The sequence below is a fragment of the Meles meles genome, chromosome 19 (genome assembly GCF_922984935.1).
Source record: "Meles meles chromosome 19, mMelMel3.1 paternal haplotype, whole genome shotgun sequence".
NCBI lineage: Eukaryota > Metazoa > Chordata > Mammalia > Carnivora > Mustelidae > Meles > Meles meles.
Genome location: NC_060084.1, coordinates 13,915,699 through 13,932,396, shown reverse-complemented (window position 1 = coordinate 13,932,396; position 16,698 = coordinate 13,915,699). Strand labels below are relative to the sequence as shown.

Sequence of the window (16,698 nt, the reverse complement as noted above, 5' to 3'; positions counted from 1 at the left end):
CTACTTCTCTCTTTCCCACTCGCCCTGGTTGTGTTCCCTCTCTCGCTTTCTCTCTCTGTCAAATAAATAAGTAAAATCACGTTTTAAAATGTTAAGGAAAATGTAGTGATGTGGAAAGCTAGTCTGCAAAATACTAAGACAATTGATTCAAGGATATATTCCAAATGTTAATGTTTTCTTAAAATCTTTAGTTCTTTTTCCCCAAATTTTTATAATAAATATATGTTACTTCAATTTTTAAGAAGTTGCAGTGGAGTGCTGGGGGGAAATATAAAAAGAGGAAGGAAAGAGATGGAAGCCACCGTATCAGGTTAGCTATTGGTCTCGCTATGGTGTTGAATTTGGTTGGACCCAGGGCCAAGTGGGCTTGCTTTTTCCCCCACGTCGAATCCAAGGACCGTCCACCAGAGGGCAACCTTAGGTCCCCAAAGTAGACACACCCAGAATGGCCACCTCTGAAAGAGGGTGTACAGCAGCGGGCTGGAAATAGCACCCTTGTCCTTTCTTCTCCTGAGGACTGGAGCACTTTCTTCCCCTCGATGGAAATTAAAGGACTGGGGGAACTTGCTGCACATGGAACCGATACTTAAGGTCTTACTCAGTTCCAAGATTCTGCGATTTCTTTAGCAAAATGGACACCTAATCCTTGAAACTTTTAGAAGTGTAGCATCTCCAGGCCAGCTCATCGGAGGTCTTCCAAAGACGGTGCTCTTAAGTAACTTGCACAGATCATCACAAATAATCCAGTAGCTGAAGCTTTCCAACCCAGACAGCTTGAGGACCACAGGCAAAAATATAAATCTTAACATTATATTAACCAGGTCCCTATAATGATGCAAAAATAATCATGAAACTCCCTAATTCTCAGTTTTCCATAATAGTAAAGGGTCAAATAGTGGAAGTACATTAATCATACCTTTAGCTTTCTGTAATGGGATGACCTTGGGTCCTCTGATATCTGCTCCTGACTTTGTCCTGGGATCTTCCTGTAGGCGATCTTCCTCGCATTGTTCCTCTCCCTGATGCTGAACCGGATGCCGTGGCTTTCCAAAGAGAACGAACAACAAACAAGGAGGATCTTGGCACTCTTGGGTAATTCAACTAGTTCTAACTATTAACATCGGATTTTGTCACCGCCCCACACTTATCCAGGCAGGGATCTTGTCTCTGGTTACCCGGGCTGCCCCTTCTCCGCTGCCCCAGGCAAACCTTGCATCACTAACACTCCTGCACGTTCTTCCCACGACCCTCTGCTGCCCTCTCGGTGCTTCACCTCTGGTCGTGTCCTCCATCTCCTCCGGAGCCTTTCCCTCCTGAGCCCCCAAGGCCATTTCTGACCACTCACTGTCCGTATCTGGATGCATGCACCTGTCTCAAATCAAACCTGTCCCGGTCAGGGTGGCCTGCCCTGCCAACCCACTTCTTTACTATATTTTCTCATTTTTTAAAGAAAGATTTATTAATTTATTTGAGAGAGAGAGCAGGAGGGGCAGATGGTGATCGAGAGCGAATTCAGTGCAGACTCTGCAGAGCCTGACATGGGGCTCGATCTCATGACCCTGAGGTCACAACGGGGCCTAAACCATGAGTCAGATGCTTAATCCCCTGCACCACCCAGTCGCCCTTCTATTTTCTCATTACAATTAAGAACAGCCCCCACCCTCTAAAAAAAAAAAACGTGATCCTAAGTTCTTACTCCTCACATTCATTCGCCAAGCCTGCAGGAAACTGCTCTCTAAATAACAGGCTAGAGCTGCGCCTAGGCTAGAACCTCACCCACACAGCGGTAATCAAGAAAATTAATACTCTAATTCTGGGAAGTAGCACATGTATATATAAATATACACAGAAGTGTGTGTGTGTGTGTGTGTGTATTTTTTTTAATGAAGAAGTGCATAGGGGGGACATCTGGGTGGCTCAGTCAGTTAAGCTGCTGCCTTCGGGTCAGGTCCTGATCCCAGGTCCTGGGATCAAGTCCCACTTCGGGCTCCTTGCTCAGCAGGGAGCTTGCTTCTCTCTCCGCCTCTGCCTGCCACTCTACCTGCTTGTGCGCGCGCGTGCGCTCGATCCCTCTCTCTGACAAAATCTTAAAAAAAAAGTGCATGGGAATGATAAACTCAAATTCAGGATTAGATTAGCTCTCTGAAAGAGATACCATCACAGATGAACACTAGCAGGCCCTATAAGTAGCGATCACTTTATTTTAGGGAGAGACAGAGCATGAGCAGTGAGGAGAGGGAGAGAGAGAATCTTAGGCAGGCTCCACGCCCGCCGGTGAGCCGGATTCAGGGCTCCATCTCACAACCCTGAGAATACAACCTGAAAAATCAAGAGTCGGATGCTTAACCGACTCAGCCACCCAGGCGCCCCTAAATAATCTTTACACCCCACACTGGGTTCAAACTCATGACCCCAAGATCAAGTCACGTGCTCTATTGACTGAGCCAGTGGGGCGCCCAGGGCAATCACTTATTTCTTAAGCTGAGTTGGAGACACACTACTATGGGGTAGGCACCGCATTCCTTCAAGATCTTTAAAAATTAATCTAATTTCAAACTGTTTTCCTAGCTGTCCTTTCATTCATCCATGGTCTTGAATTGCTGGATTGCTCTTCCCTCTTTCTAAAAGGCTTTATTTATTTATTTATTTATTTATTTATTTTAGCAAGAGTTTGTTTTTTTTTTTTTTGTCTTTGTCCATCTGAAGAATTTTACCTGACTCATCCTTCAAAACAAATGTCAAGTTTCAGTCTATGACACCTTCTCTGACTTCCTCAGGAGATTTATTTTCTTTTCAGTGATCCCCAAGCACTAGGCACATACGTGCTGGTGAGTTTTATGTCCTGTCATTCCTTCTGTCTTTGTCTTGGTTTGTGTGTCTCTGGCTACGTCTCCCAGTGTGGTCTGCGGGTGAGCAGCATTGACATCTCCTGGGATTTTCAGAAATGCACAGTTGTAGACCTCACCCCGGAATCTGCATTTGGACAAAATTCCCAGGTGATCCCTTTGCACATTGAAATGTGAGAAACACCATAGAACAGTACTCCCAACGTCTGGGTCACTCCTTGAACTGTTCGTGTCTAGTCCAAGATAAATGCAGAAATTGAGAGCAAACGTTGAGAAAGTCTTATGGCAGTTGGACCAATTTTAGACATACTGTATCTAATTTTCAAAATGAGTTTGGATTTCCATGCTCCTATTGTACTTCGTTTTTCTAGCAAATCAGTTTCTGTTGTATTTTATAACCGCCTCAGTCCCTGGGGTGCCTGGGTGGTGCAGTCATTTGAGTGTCCCACTCTTGGTTTTGGCTCAGGTCATGTGTGACCTCAGGATTTTGGGATCCAGGCAGAGCCTGGTTAAGATTCTCTCTCTCTCTCTCTTCCCTCCCCCCAACTCTCCCCAACACGTGCTCACATGTTCTCTCTCCCTTTCTCAAATAAGTAAGTAAATCTTAAAAAAATAGTATCAGGGACACCTGGGTGGCTCGGTTGGGTGACTGCCTTTGGCTCAGGTCATGATCCCAGCATCCTGGAATCAAGTCCCACATTGGGCTCCTTGCTTGGCAGGGAGACTGCTTCTCCCTCTGCCTCTGCCTGACCATTCTGTCTGCCTGTGCTCACTCTCTGGTGTGCACTCTCTCTCTCTTGCTCTGACAAATAAATAAACTTTTTAAAAAAATAAATAAAAACACATAAACTTTTAAAAAAAAATAGTATCGGGGCGCCTGTGTGGCTCAGTGGGTTAAAGCCTCTGCCTTCGGCTCAGGTCATGATCTCAGGGTCCTGGGATCGAGCCCCGCACTGGGCTCTCAGCTCAGCAGGCGGCCTGCTTCTCTTCCTCTCTCTCTGCCTGCCTCTCTGCCTACTTGTGATCTCTGTCTGTCAAATAAATAAATAATAAAAAATCTTAAAAAAGAGTAAAGTACCTTTGAACAGCCAAAGCAATGAGGATTAGTGACCCTCACTCTTTAAAAAAAAAAAAAAAAAGAATAGTATCAGTCTCCAGTGGGTTGGAATTTTTTGGGGGGTAGGGGTTGGAATTTTTAAGTCCTTCATGATAGTTGGAGAATTGCCACAAAGGTGGGTTTATTCTTTGTTTTTGTTTTTGTTTTTTTTTTTTTTTCCCAGCATTTAATAGGCTATTTGCACAGTGGAGTTTCAGCAACTGTTGGTGAATAACTGCTTAATGAAATATAACTATTTTTGACCTACATTTACATTTTTGACAGCAAAATGTCCACCGTTACCTGGTTCAAGAGATAAAAACAACCCCATCTATGTAGCTCCAGCTTTCAACAGTCCAGTTCAACGCCCAGAAAGAACCTTGAAAGAGAAGAAGCTTTTCAAGCTGGCAGGAGATATTTTGGGTATGGAGGGCAAACAGTAATGGGTCGATCATGCAGCACATTTCCCAGCAAAGGGGGAGTGGGAAGAAAACGAAAATATAGGACAGCTAAAATCTATCTCAAAATGCTGAAGGTGCCTGCGTGGCTCAGTCATTAAGCATCTGTCTTCCGCTCAGATCATGATCCCAGGGTCCTGGGATCGTGCCCCACATCAGGCTCCCTGCTCAGCGGGGAGCCTGCTTCTCCCTCTCGCACTCCCCCTGCTTGTGTTCCTGCTCTGGCTGTGTCTCTCTCTCTCAAATAAATGAATAAAGTCTTAAAAAAAATTTTTTTAATGTTTACCTTGGAAAAAACATGGAGCCCAAGGTGGTGTGGTAAATGGGAAGACACTTGAACTCAGGAGTCATGGGAGGTTGATGTGTGCTTGGATCAGTCCCTTCCTCAGCACACGGAATGTAATAACACAGCCTGCTCTCTGCACTTCCCAGGCTGGAGGGAAAACAGATATGCCTTCAAAAATGGCAATCCCCCCAGTGCCGGGGAACTGGCTCAGCACATCCAGTGTTGAGGTTATTGGATTTCCTGGACCAAAGAAGGCCAGTTCTGTGTTTATTGGCCTTCCCTTTCTGGTGAACACAGTCTGAACAGAGAGAGAGAGAGAGAGAGATTGGGGCCGGGGTGCATTTAATTATAAGAATTAAAATACAGCAATTTTCATGTGGTATATTGTTTACCTTATTTAAAGTAAAATTTCTGATTAGTGGCAGAATAATTCTGGGAAGGCATATATCAGTGTTTGTAGGTCCCCCCATGTGGCAAATACGTTGGCTTGTCTGTTTACAGCTGTTAGGTTGAACCATATGGAATTGCCAAGTCTTAGGAACCATGGAGAAGGTGTAAAAAATTTCTAAGCTAACTGCTCGACTGTTTTTTTTTCCCCCTCTTGTATCCTAGTACAAATCCTCTTCCTTACCTCGTTGATGACTACAGTCTACTCAGCACAGAACTCGAATCGGTTTTACCTCCATCAAGCGATCCAGAGGAGCTTTTCCCATCGTTTCTCAGAGATCAGACTTCTGAAGCATTTCTACCTGTGGGCCAATCGCACCCTCCTTCCTAACCTGTACGGGGACTACAGAGGTACGGACCCAGTCCTGGGCCTCAGCTCCTTGGACACTTCTTGGTCGATATTTTCCACCAGTTACCAACACGTCCTTGTTACTTCAGATCTTGGGTGAGCTGTATTCGGGAAGTTGTTGAATTCATTTATCTCAGGATTGGTGGCTTCCTTGTGGGATTTAGAACATCTCTTAGGTTCCTGGGGAAAGAAACTTAAAGACATGCTCATCTCAGTAAAGGTGTTTGGGGTTCATTTCGGAGGGTTTTTACACAGATTGCAACTCCTATGCATTGCATGTTGATTCCTTTTTTTTAAAGGTATTTAGTTATTTATAGAGTGTATGTACCGGTGGGGGGAGGGGCAGAGGGAGAAGGAGATAGTACATCTCCCACAGACTCCACACTAAGCCCATCACAGGGCTCAGCGGAGAGTCTCGATCTGATGACCCCGAGATCACAACGTGAGCCGAAATCAAGAGTCGGGCTGAGTCCCTCAGGTGCCCTGGGTGTTGATTCTTTCTAGTTCACGTTCGGATGGTGACAGCTGTAGGTTCAGCACACATTGTATGGGCGGTCTGCGACTTTGTGCTGAATAAAATACCACATGAAAGTGACTCGAGCCCTGGGTGGCCTCGGCTGATGCCAGCACGACAACATGGTCCCCCTTCAGTCTGGGGCTCTGTGGTGTAGTGTCTGAGAGGACACACTCGGAAGCAGACTCTGGCCACGTTCAGATCCTGGCGCTCTACCTTTAGCAGTGTGTTCTTGGGTAAATGACAACATGTTGTGCCTCAGTTTCCCCATCTATTTCATGAGGATAATCTTAGGACTTGCCCTGGAAGATGGATTAAAAACTCAGTAGGTCTTAGAACAATGTCTGACCCATAGTATACACTGGACAAGTTTTTTCTAAAACAGTTTTAAATTTTATTCATTTGAGAGAAAGCGAGAGCACAAGTAGAGGGGAGAGGCAGAAGAAGAGGGGGAAGCAGACCCCCTGCTGAGCAGTGAACCCGAAGTGGGGCTCGATCCCAGGACCCTGGGATCATGACCTGAGCTGAAGGCAACACTTCACCTACTGAACCACCCAGGCGCCCCTATTTTTTTTTTTTAAAGATTTATTTATTTATTTATTTTAAAGCATGCAAGTATATCTGCACGACAAATACCTTGACTGTGCTACCGTGTGTATACATTCTTTTTTTTTTTTAAAGATTTTATTTATTTATTTGACAGAGAGAGAACACAAGTAGACAGAGAGGCAGGCAGAGAGAGAGAGAGGGAAGCAGGCTCTCTGACAAGCAGAGAGCCCGATGCGGGACTCGATCCCAGGACCCTGAGATCATGACCTGAGCCGAAGGCAGCGGCTTAACCCACTGAGCCACCCAGGCGCCCTACATTCTTTTTTTAAAAAATATTTTATTTATTTATTTGACTGATAGAGATCACAGGTAGGCAGAGAGGCAGGCAGAGAGAGTTAGAGAAGCAGGCTCCCTGCTGAGCAAGGAGCCCGATGTGGGGCTCAATCCCAGGACCCTGGGATCATGACCTGAGCCGAAGGCAGAGACTTTAACCCACGGAGCCACCCAGGCGCCCCATATATGCATTCTTAATCTTAAAAGACACTGCCAGTCTTCTCCTTATTGTACCAACTGACGCTCGCGTGAGCAATGTCTGAGTCTGCCCACATCTCCAGCAGCCCAGTGCAAACTGGTGTTTTCAAACAATACCCAGGGCTCTGGAATAGATGAGAGACTTTGGACGTGCCCTCGTGAGAAAATGCAAGTCATAACTAGAGGAAGGTGCCGTTTTCCACCTCTCATTTGGGCCAGCCTTCCCTCTGCCCTTACCCTCCTTCATTCCATCCTCCCCGTACTATGGTTCTGAACATAAATCTGTATTCTTCCCCTGTTCAGAACCTCCTGTAGTTTCTATCATACTTCAAATCACAGACCCTCTCCAGAGCTTACAGGGGACTTCCCAGAGCTGCCCCTGGCTACATCCGGGCCCTCCACTCCTACCCTGGGGCCCTCCTCCACTCCCTGTCAGCCATGCAGGCTTCGCTGCCTTCCCACATGAGCACATTCTCACTTCAGGGGCCTGGGATCGTGCTGACTCTGGGAGAGATCTCTGCATTGTGGTCTCTCTCACAAGCCACTCCTCAGAGAACTGTCTCTAATCCTTCCTTACCAATGAATAGCACTGTTCCCTCCCCACCACTCTCTTTCCCTCATCCTACCTAATTTTTATTGTTTACGCTCTCATGCCCTGGATAATGTTTGGGTATTGCCTGCCTCTTTCGTTCCTCAAATGTGTGCTCCCTGTGGACGAGGACGCTCTTTCATTCACTCTGCTCCTGGCACCTAGAGCAGGGCGTGGTGTGAGCTCAGCACGGACTGACTAAGGGGCGCCTGGGTGGCTCAGTGGGTTAAGCTTCTGCCTTCGGCTCAGGTCATGATCCCAGGGTCCTGGGATTGAGCCCCACATCGGGCTCTCTGCTCAGCAGGGAGCCTGCTTCCCCCTCTGTCTCTGCTTGCCTCTCTGCCTACTTGTGATCTGTCAAATAAATAAAATCTTAAAAAATAAAAGTGTATTCAGGTCTTTTGCCCATTTTTTAATCCGTTATTTTTGTGGTATTCAGTTGCGTGGGATCCTAAGTATTTTGGATATTGACCCCTTATTAGATGCATGGTTTGCAAATACTTTCTCCTGTTGAATAGTTTGACTTTTTACTTTGTTGGTCTCCGGCACTGTGCAGAAAGTTTTTTGTTGTAGTCTCACTTGTTTGATTTTGGTTTCTTTTTTTTTTAAATTTTTTTTTTTTAAGATTTTATTTTTTATTTATTTGACAGAGAGAGAGATCACAAGTAGGCAGAGAGGCAGGCAGAGAGAGAGGAGAAAGCAGGCTTCCCGCGGAGCAGAGAGCCCGATGTGGGGCTCGATCCCAGGATCCTGAGATCATGACCTGAGCTGAAGGCAGCGGCTCAATCCACTGAGCCATCCAGGCGCCCCTGATTTTGGTTTCTGATGTTCTCTCCAAAGAACTGCCAAGACCAATGTCAGGGAGCTTTGCCCCTGTTTTCTTCCAGGACTTTTACAGTTCCAGGTCTTCCAGTTGAATTGGGAATCCATCTGGAACTGATTGTTGCATGTGGTGTAAGGAAAGGGTCCAGTTTGGTTCTCTTGCATTCAGGTATCCAGTTTTTCCAGCCTCATTGGTTGAAGAGACCGTATTGCCCCGCTGTGTATACTTGGCACCCTTTCCGTAGAGGAGCTGGCTGTAAATGCATGAGTTGATTCTGGCCTCCCCATTTAGTTCCATCATCCTGTGTGTCTGTTTTCATGCCAATAACACACAGTTTTGATTACGATTGCTTCCGTAGTGCGGTTTGACATTAGGACGTGGGATGCCCAGCTTTTTCTTCCTCAAGATCACTCTGTCTCTTTGGCATGTTTGGTGGGGTTCATACAAATTTTAGGATTGTTCTTCTATTTCTGTGAAAAAAACGCCTGAATTTTGATGGGTACTGTACTGAATTTGTAGATCACTTTGGGTGATACGGACATTTTAACGATATTCTTTTTTTTTTTTTTTTTTAAGATTTTATTTATTTATTTGACAGAGAGAGATCATAAGTAGGCGGAGAGGCAGGCAGAGAGAGTGAGAGGGAAGCAGGCTCCCTGCCGAGCAGAGAGCCCGATGTGGGACTCGATCCCAGGACCCTGAGATCATGACCTGAGCCGAAGGCAGCGGCTTAAACCACTGAGCCACCCAGGCGCCCCTTAACGATATTCTTTTAACCCATAAACGGGGAATATCTTTCTAGTTATTTGTGTCTTTATTTCTTTCATCAGTGATCTACAGTTTTCCTTGTACAGATCCCTCTCAGTTAAATCTATTCCCCAACGTGTTTTCTTCTTTTTGATGCTTTTGTAAATGAGACTATTTTCTTTCTTTTTCTGGTAATTCATTGTCCATGTAACAAAATGCACCTGATTTTTGTGTACTGATTTTGCTTCCTGCAGCTTTACTAAACTCATTTATTGGTTCTCACGGTTTTGTCTTTGTTTTTGTGGCGTCTACAGGGTTTTCTGTATATAAGATCATATTATCTATACCCGGGATCATGACCCAAGCCAAACGCAGACGCCTAATGACTAAGCCACCCAGGCACTCCTTTGTGCATCTTTGGAAATCGTCATGTGATTTAATCCTTCGTTCTGCTAATGTGGTATATCACATCTACTGAGTTGTGTATGTTGAGTCATCCTTGCGACTCGAGATAAATCCCACTCGGTTGCAGTGTGTGATCTTTTTAAATGTACTTTTGAACTTCATATGTTTGCATTTTGTTGAGGATTTTTGCATTTGTGTTCATCAGGGATACTGGCCTGTGATTTTCTTTTCTTGTAGGCTGTGGTATGAGGGTAATGTTGGCCTCATAAAATGAATTTTGAACAATTTCTTCCATTTTAATTTTTTTTAAGATTTTATTTATTTATTTGACAGAGATCACAAGTAGAGAGGCAGGTGGAGTGGGGGGGGGAGCAGGCTCCCCACTGAGCAGAGAGCCCGATGCGGGGCTCGATCCCAGGACCCTGAGATCATGACCCGAGCTAACGGCAGAGGATTAACCCGCTGAGCCACCCAGGCGCCCCTCCATTTTAATTTTTTGAAAGAATTTGAGGATTGATGTTAATTCTTCTTTAAATGTTTGGTAGAATTCACATGAAGCCATCTGGTCCTGGTCTTGTCTTTGTTGGGAAATTTTTGATTACAGTCTCCTTATTTGTTAATAGTCTGTTCAGATTTTCTATTTTGTCATTGTTTAGGCTTAATAAGCTGTGTGTTTCTAGGAATTTATCCATTCTAAGCTGTCCAGTTTGTTGCCATACAGTTGTTCACAGTAATCACAATCCTTTGTTTTTGTGATACTAGTGTTAATGTCTACTCTTTAATAATTTTATTTGAATCCCCTTTTGCTTGGTTTAGCTTAAAGGTTTATTAGTTTTGTCTTTCAAAATACTTTTATTTTTGCATATTCTATTTAACTTGTCTTTATTTCATTTATTTCTACTCTAATCTTTATTATTTACTTCCCTCTGCTAACTTTGGGCTTAGTTTGTTCTTTTTTTACTAGTTTCTTGAAGACCAAAGTTAGCTTGTTTAGTTGAGAGCTTTCTTTTTTCATAAAATAGGTGTTTATTACTATAAAATGCTCTCTTTAGAATGCTTTTGCTGCATCCCATAAGTTTGGTGTGACATTTTTATGTGCATTTTTGTTTGTCTCAAGGTACTTTTTAATTTCCTAACTTGACCCATTGGTTGTTCAGAAGTGTGGTGTTGAATTTCCATGTGCTTGTGAATTTTCCAATTTGCATCCTGTTACTGATTTCTGATTTCATACCATTGTGGACAGAAAAAAATACTTGATATATATGCTTTCAGTCTCCTTAAATTTGTGAAGACTTGCTTTGTGGCCCAATGTAGGATCTATCCTGGAGAATGTTCCAGGTGTAGTTGTGAAGAATGTATATTCTGGTTGGATAGAATGTTCTACATTTATCTTTTAGGTCCATCTGGCTCATAATATTAACTTACTGATTTTCTGTCTAGACAGTCTATCCATTGTTGACAGTGGGGTGTTGAAATCACCTACTGTTCCCGTATTGCTATCTATTTCTTCTGTCAGGTAACATTTACGTTACTGATTTTGGTGTTCCAAGGTTGGGTGCATATGTATTTACAATTGTTCTGTCCTCTTTATGAAGTGAGCCCTGTATCACTTTATCATAAGTGAACTTCCCTGTCTGTTGTGACTGAGTTTCACTGAAATTCTGTTTTTTTGTTTTATTTTGTATAGATTTTATTTATTTATGTGTCAGAGGGAGTACGAACAGGGGGAGAGGCATGCAGAGGGAGAGGGAGAAGCAGGCTCCCCCCCTGAGCAAGGAGCCCAACATGGGGCTTGATCCCAGGGATTGTGACCTGAGCTAAAGGCAGCCGCTTAACCAACTGAGCCACCCAGGCACCCCTGAAATTCTCTTTTATCTGTTATAAGTTAGAGCTACTTCTACTCTCTTTTGGTTGCCATTTGCATGGAATATTTTTTTTTCCAAACCTTCAGTTTCAGCCTATGTGTGTACTTAAAACTAAAGTGAGTCTCTCATAGACAGTATATTCTTGGATCTTGTGTTTTTACCATTCAGTCACTCTGTCTTTTGATTGAAGAATTTAATCTTTTGACATTTATTTATTGATAAGAACTTACTATTGGCACTTTATTGTTTTCTGATTGTTCTTTTCAGTTCCTTTGTTCCTCTTTTATTCTCTTGGTATCTTTGTGATTTATATTTTTGTAGTGGTATTCTTTAATTCCCTTTCTTTCATTTTTTTTTTTTTTTAAAGATTTTATCCATTTATCTGACACACAGAGAGAGATCACAAGTAGGCAGAGAGGCAGGCAGAGAGAGAGAGGAGGAAGCAGGCCTCTTGCTGAGCAGAGAGCCCGATGCGGGGCTCGATCCCAGGACCCTGAGATCATGACCTGAGCCGAAGGCAGCGGCCCAACCCACTGAGCCACCCAGGCGCCCCTCTTTCATTGTTTTGCATTTATTATAGATTTTGCTTTAGTGTTATCATAAGGCTTACATAAAATATTTTATAACAGTCTGTTTTAAGCTGAAAACAACTTAACTTTAATCACATAAAAAGCTCTACATTTGGAGGTGCCTGATTGGCTCAGTCAGTAGAACATGCAACTCTTGATCTCAGGGTTGTGAGTTCAAGCCCCACACTGGGTGTAGAGATTATTTAAAAAAAAATAAAAATAAAGATTGTTCTGCCTGTACAATAAAACAATAACAACAACAACAAAAACCTCTACGTTTTTACTTCTCCTTTCCTTGTGCTTTATGTAATTGATGTCCCACTGCCTTTCTTCCTATGCTGTCATTCGCTGACGTATTATTATAGTGGTAGTTATTTTTAACACTATTGTCTTTGACTTCTATACTAAAGATAAAAGTGATTTACACACCACTACAGTAGTACCAAGTTCTGAATTGGACTATGTATTTACCTTTACCAGTGAGTTTTATACTTTCATGTTGTCACACAGCCTCCTTTCCTTTCAGCTAAAAGAATTCCCTCTAGCATCCCTTGTAAGACCTGGTGGTGATAAACTCCCTAATCTTTTGTTTGTCTGGGACTGATTTTAGCTCTCCTTCACTTCTGAAGGACAGTTTTGTTGGGTATAGTGGTTTGGGTTGGCAAGTTTTGTTTTGTTTTTTTTTTTCTTTCAAGTATTGTGAATATATCATTCTATTCCTTCTGGCCTGCAAGATCTCTGCTGAGAAATCTGATAGCCTATGGGGGTTTGTGTGTGTATGTGTGTGTGTGTAAAGTTATTTTTTTTTTTTCTGTTTTCAGAATTTTCTGTCTTTGACTTTTAACAGTTTGGTAAACAATAAAGTATCTCAGAGTAATCTTCTTTGGGTTGATCTGACTTGGGGTCCTTTGAGCTTCTTGTACCAGATGTTTCTATTTTTACCAAAATTTGGAACATTTTCACCTACTGTTTCTTTAAATAAGTTTTCTGCCTCTTTCTCTCTCCTCCTCCTCTGAGACTCCCATGATATGTACATTTGTCCTTTTGACAGTGTCCGGAAGTGACATAGGCTTTGTTTACTCTTTGTCGTTCATTTTTCTTTTTGTTCCTTGAACTGGCTAACTTCAAATGACCTCTCCTCAAGTTCACTGATTATTTCTTCTGCGTGATCAAGTCTACTGTTGAAGCTTTGTATTGAATTTTTCAGTTCTATCATGGAATTATTCATCTCCAGAATTTCTCTTTAGTTCTTTTTATGGTTTCTATTTGTTAAAATTACCATTTTGTCCCTGCATTGTTTCCCTGATTTCATTTATTTGTGTTCTCGTGCTTTTCACTGAGTTTCTTTAAGAAGATTATTTTGATTTCTGAGGCAGTTCCCAGACCTCTGTATCTTTGGGGTCATTTAGTGGAACTTGAGGAGTTTCCTTTGATGGTGTCATGTTTGTCTGATCCTGATTCTCTGTGATCTATATAGTCTTGGATTGGTGTTCATGCATTTGAAGAAGCAAACACCTTTTCTAGTCTTTACAGACTGGTTTTGGTAAGTAAAAACCTTCTCCTGTCAGTTCCCCAGTCTGACAGACTGACAGACTGACAGTCTGACAGAGTTTCCTCCAGAATCTAAGTTGATCAGGGATGGAGTTAGGTCATGTGACTGTGGTTATGTCCACAGTGGGGTCCACAGTTTGTAGGCCTGCTACCAGGGGCTGGGATAGGTGTGGATCTGGTCTGCTCTCTGGGCAGACAAGACTGACTGCAGAACCTTGTTCAGTGGGGCTGGCACTGGGACAAGTGTTGGAGTAGAACAGGTCTGTTACCAGATGCAAGAATGAGTGTGGCTCCCCAGAGATTTCTGGGAGTGTTCCTGCTGGGTCACTGGGTGGGTCCCTGGGCAGGTACGATGGGCCCTGGACCGTGGCTGAGAGGGACTGGAATGGAGTCCCTGGGCTGTTCAGGATCCCTAGCCAGGTCTACGGCCATACCATCCTGAACGCGCCCGATCTCATCTGATCTCGGAAGCTAAGCAGGGTCGGGCCTGGTTAGTAATTGGATGGGAGGATCCATAGCGAGGACCAGTATCTACAGACCTGGTTCTGGAGGGATTGATGAGTGTGTCTCCCACCAGGATTGCTCCCTGACCATGGCTGGAATGGCCTGGAGCCAAGTTAGAAGTTTTAGCATCTGAAGTCAGCCCAGGTTGGTAGGCTTATCTCCAGTCCCATTGATAGGTGTGTCTCCCAGCCGGTCTCTGGACTCGCAGGACTGCTCATGGACTATAGCCAAGAGGAGCTGGAGTCCAGTTAAAGGCTATTGCAGGATCTACAGACAGACTGAGTTTGGTGAGCTTGCCTCCAGGGACTTTTGGACTGTGGCTGAGAGGGACTGGCACTCAGAACTGAGGTCTAAAGGCCTGTTATCTGAGACACAGGCAGAAGTGACTCCTGGGTCCCTTGGTATATGGTGCTGTAGCCAAGTCCACAGGGGCAGAACTGTTTCTGGGTCTGTTATCAGGACCATAGGTGGTGAGTCTGCCATCTGGGCATGGACGTGCCTTCTCAGAATGGACTTTGTCAGTCTTGGACTCCACTGGGGTTTCACAGTTCTCTACCTTTGGATCCCAAGGCCCCCGCAAAGGCACTTTCATCTGTGGATTACTGTTGCTGAGAGGAGATACAAGCAGGCCACCTCCTATTTCACTGTCCTGCTGATGCCTTTCAGTTGATTCTCCTAGTTCATCTAGGTCACCTATGTGTCCTTTACAAATGACCATTTCACTTCCTTATTTTTATACTTATTTCATTTTCTTGCGTGGTTGCATTGACTAGAAATTCCAAATATGTTTTTTAAAATAGTGGTGAAAGTGTGCATTTTCTGTTATTAACTTAATAAGGCAGTTGTGAAAATGGTTTCTTATACTCTTTTTGTTAGGATTTATTGCCGATGGGAACTCCTTTCTTGTGGGCAATGTTCTGCTTCGTCAGATTCGCGTTCCTAGCACCGTACTCCTTCCAACTGGAGTGTCTCCCCAAGAACAAGCGAAGCCATCTCCCCAAGATCAGGAGGATACAGAGAACTATGGAGTAAACTGGGGCCCCCCTGATACAAACGTCACAAAATCAGACAGCATTTGGCATTATCAGAATCAAGAGAGAGTGGGTGGCTATCCTGTCCAAGGGGAATTTGCCACTTACTCAGGAGGAGGGTATGTTGTGAGACTTGGAAGAAGCTCCCGTACTGCCATCAGGTGAGGAAGCCTGAGCCCTGAACAGGGGAACCAGGATGCGTCCCTTCTTAGGACAGTTACAGTGCTCAGTTGCCATAATAGTGCTCAGTTGTCTGTGACACCTGTAGATGCTCTTTTTTTTTTTTTTTTTTAGAGAAATCTTTTTTTTTTGCCCCCAAGATTTTATTTATTTATTTGCCAGAGAGACAGTGCAAGCACAAGCATGGGAGAGGCAGGCAGAGAGAGAGAGTAAGGAACCCAGCGTGGGACTCGATCCCAGGACCCTGGGATCATGACCTGAGCCAAAGGCAGATGTTTAACTGACTGAGCCACCCAGGTGTCCTCCTTGTGGACACTTCTGGACTTTTAAGGAAATGTACCTTTTAGTTTAAAAATTCCTTGTTCAACCTCAAACGACAGATATGTTTTGGTTTGGCAATTTGCCCAAACTCATTTTTTTTTTTCCTCATCTGGGAAAACACCTTCCAATCTCAATTCTGGTATCTCTAGTTTAGGCAAACTATAATCTTCAAAGTTAAGAGAAAGCATTGCCTTTCATGAGCCATAATCAATGCAAATATTAACAGTCAAATTTCCAGAGACTTTTGAGTATTTTTGTATGTGTCTATGATAAGAATTTTTATCATTATATATGAAAAGGCTTAAATTATCTCTTCATTTAAGTTCACAGCAAGAATTTACTCAAAAACGCGGGAAGTCTGCTCCCTCTCCCTCAGCAGCTCCCCCTGCATGTGCTTTCTCGCACTCTCAAATAAGTAAAATCTTTAAAAATAAAGAGAAGCATTTAACATTTAGAAGTCTTAGAGTAATAGTGGTAGCTGACATAAAATAATTCTACCCTAGGTGTTAAACACCAAATACGTCCTCTTGAACATTAAACCTGATGTGAATGCTCTTATGAAAACGTTCATCTTTATAGACTTCTTAGTTTCTATCTGTGTGAACTAATACTAGTGAAAGTTTGGGGATTAGTAATTGTACTCCGTAGGCAAACGATATTTGGGAATGTAGCTTTGCAACTGGCACGTGATATTGGAAATGCCAGGCCATTTTTCTCCTTTGCGGGATTGAATGGAGAGAGAAGCTGACCCTGTCGTTCTGTTTTCCCAGAGTTCTGCAGCATCTTGAACAGAGCCACTGGCTTGACCATTGCACCAAAAGCCTCTTTGTGGAATTTGTGGTCTTCAATGCTAACGTGAACCTGTTCTGTGTAGTGACCCTGATTTTGGAGTCCAACAATGCAGGTACAGAGGTCTCTTCTGTCCTGACCTGGGTATCTCAGGAGAAAGCTCAGTTTCTTTATTTTGTACCACTAAAAGACAGTATTTTAGTTAAAGTTACTATACATAATTTTATTTTTTTAATTTTTTATTTATT

The 16,698-nt window shown here is 43.4% G+C and overlaps 1 protein-coding gene across 1 annotated transcript in view; it reads left to right on the top strand.

Moving 5' to 3' along the window:
- The window catches only part of PKD1L3 (polycystin 1 like 3, transient receptor potential channel interacting), a 67,511-nt gene that overhangs the window by 42,139 nt on the left and 8,674 nt on the right, over positions 1–16,698 (top strand). The window contains exons 23-27 of the mRNA XM_045987735.1: positions 993–1,092; positions 4,228–4,365; positions 5,299–5,484; positions 15,006–15,321; positions 16,432–16,565. Of these exons, the coding sequence (XP_045843691.1) occupies positions 993–1,092; positions 4,228–4,365; positions 5,299–5,484; positions 15,006–15,321; positions 16,432–16,565 (874 nt within the window). The remainder of the gene's footprint in view (positions 1–992; positions 1,093–4,227; positions 4,366–5,298; positions 5,485–15,005; positions 15,322–16,431; positions 16,566–16,698) is intronic.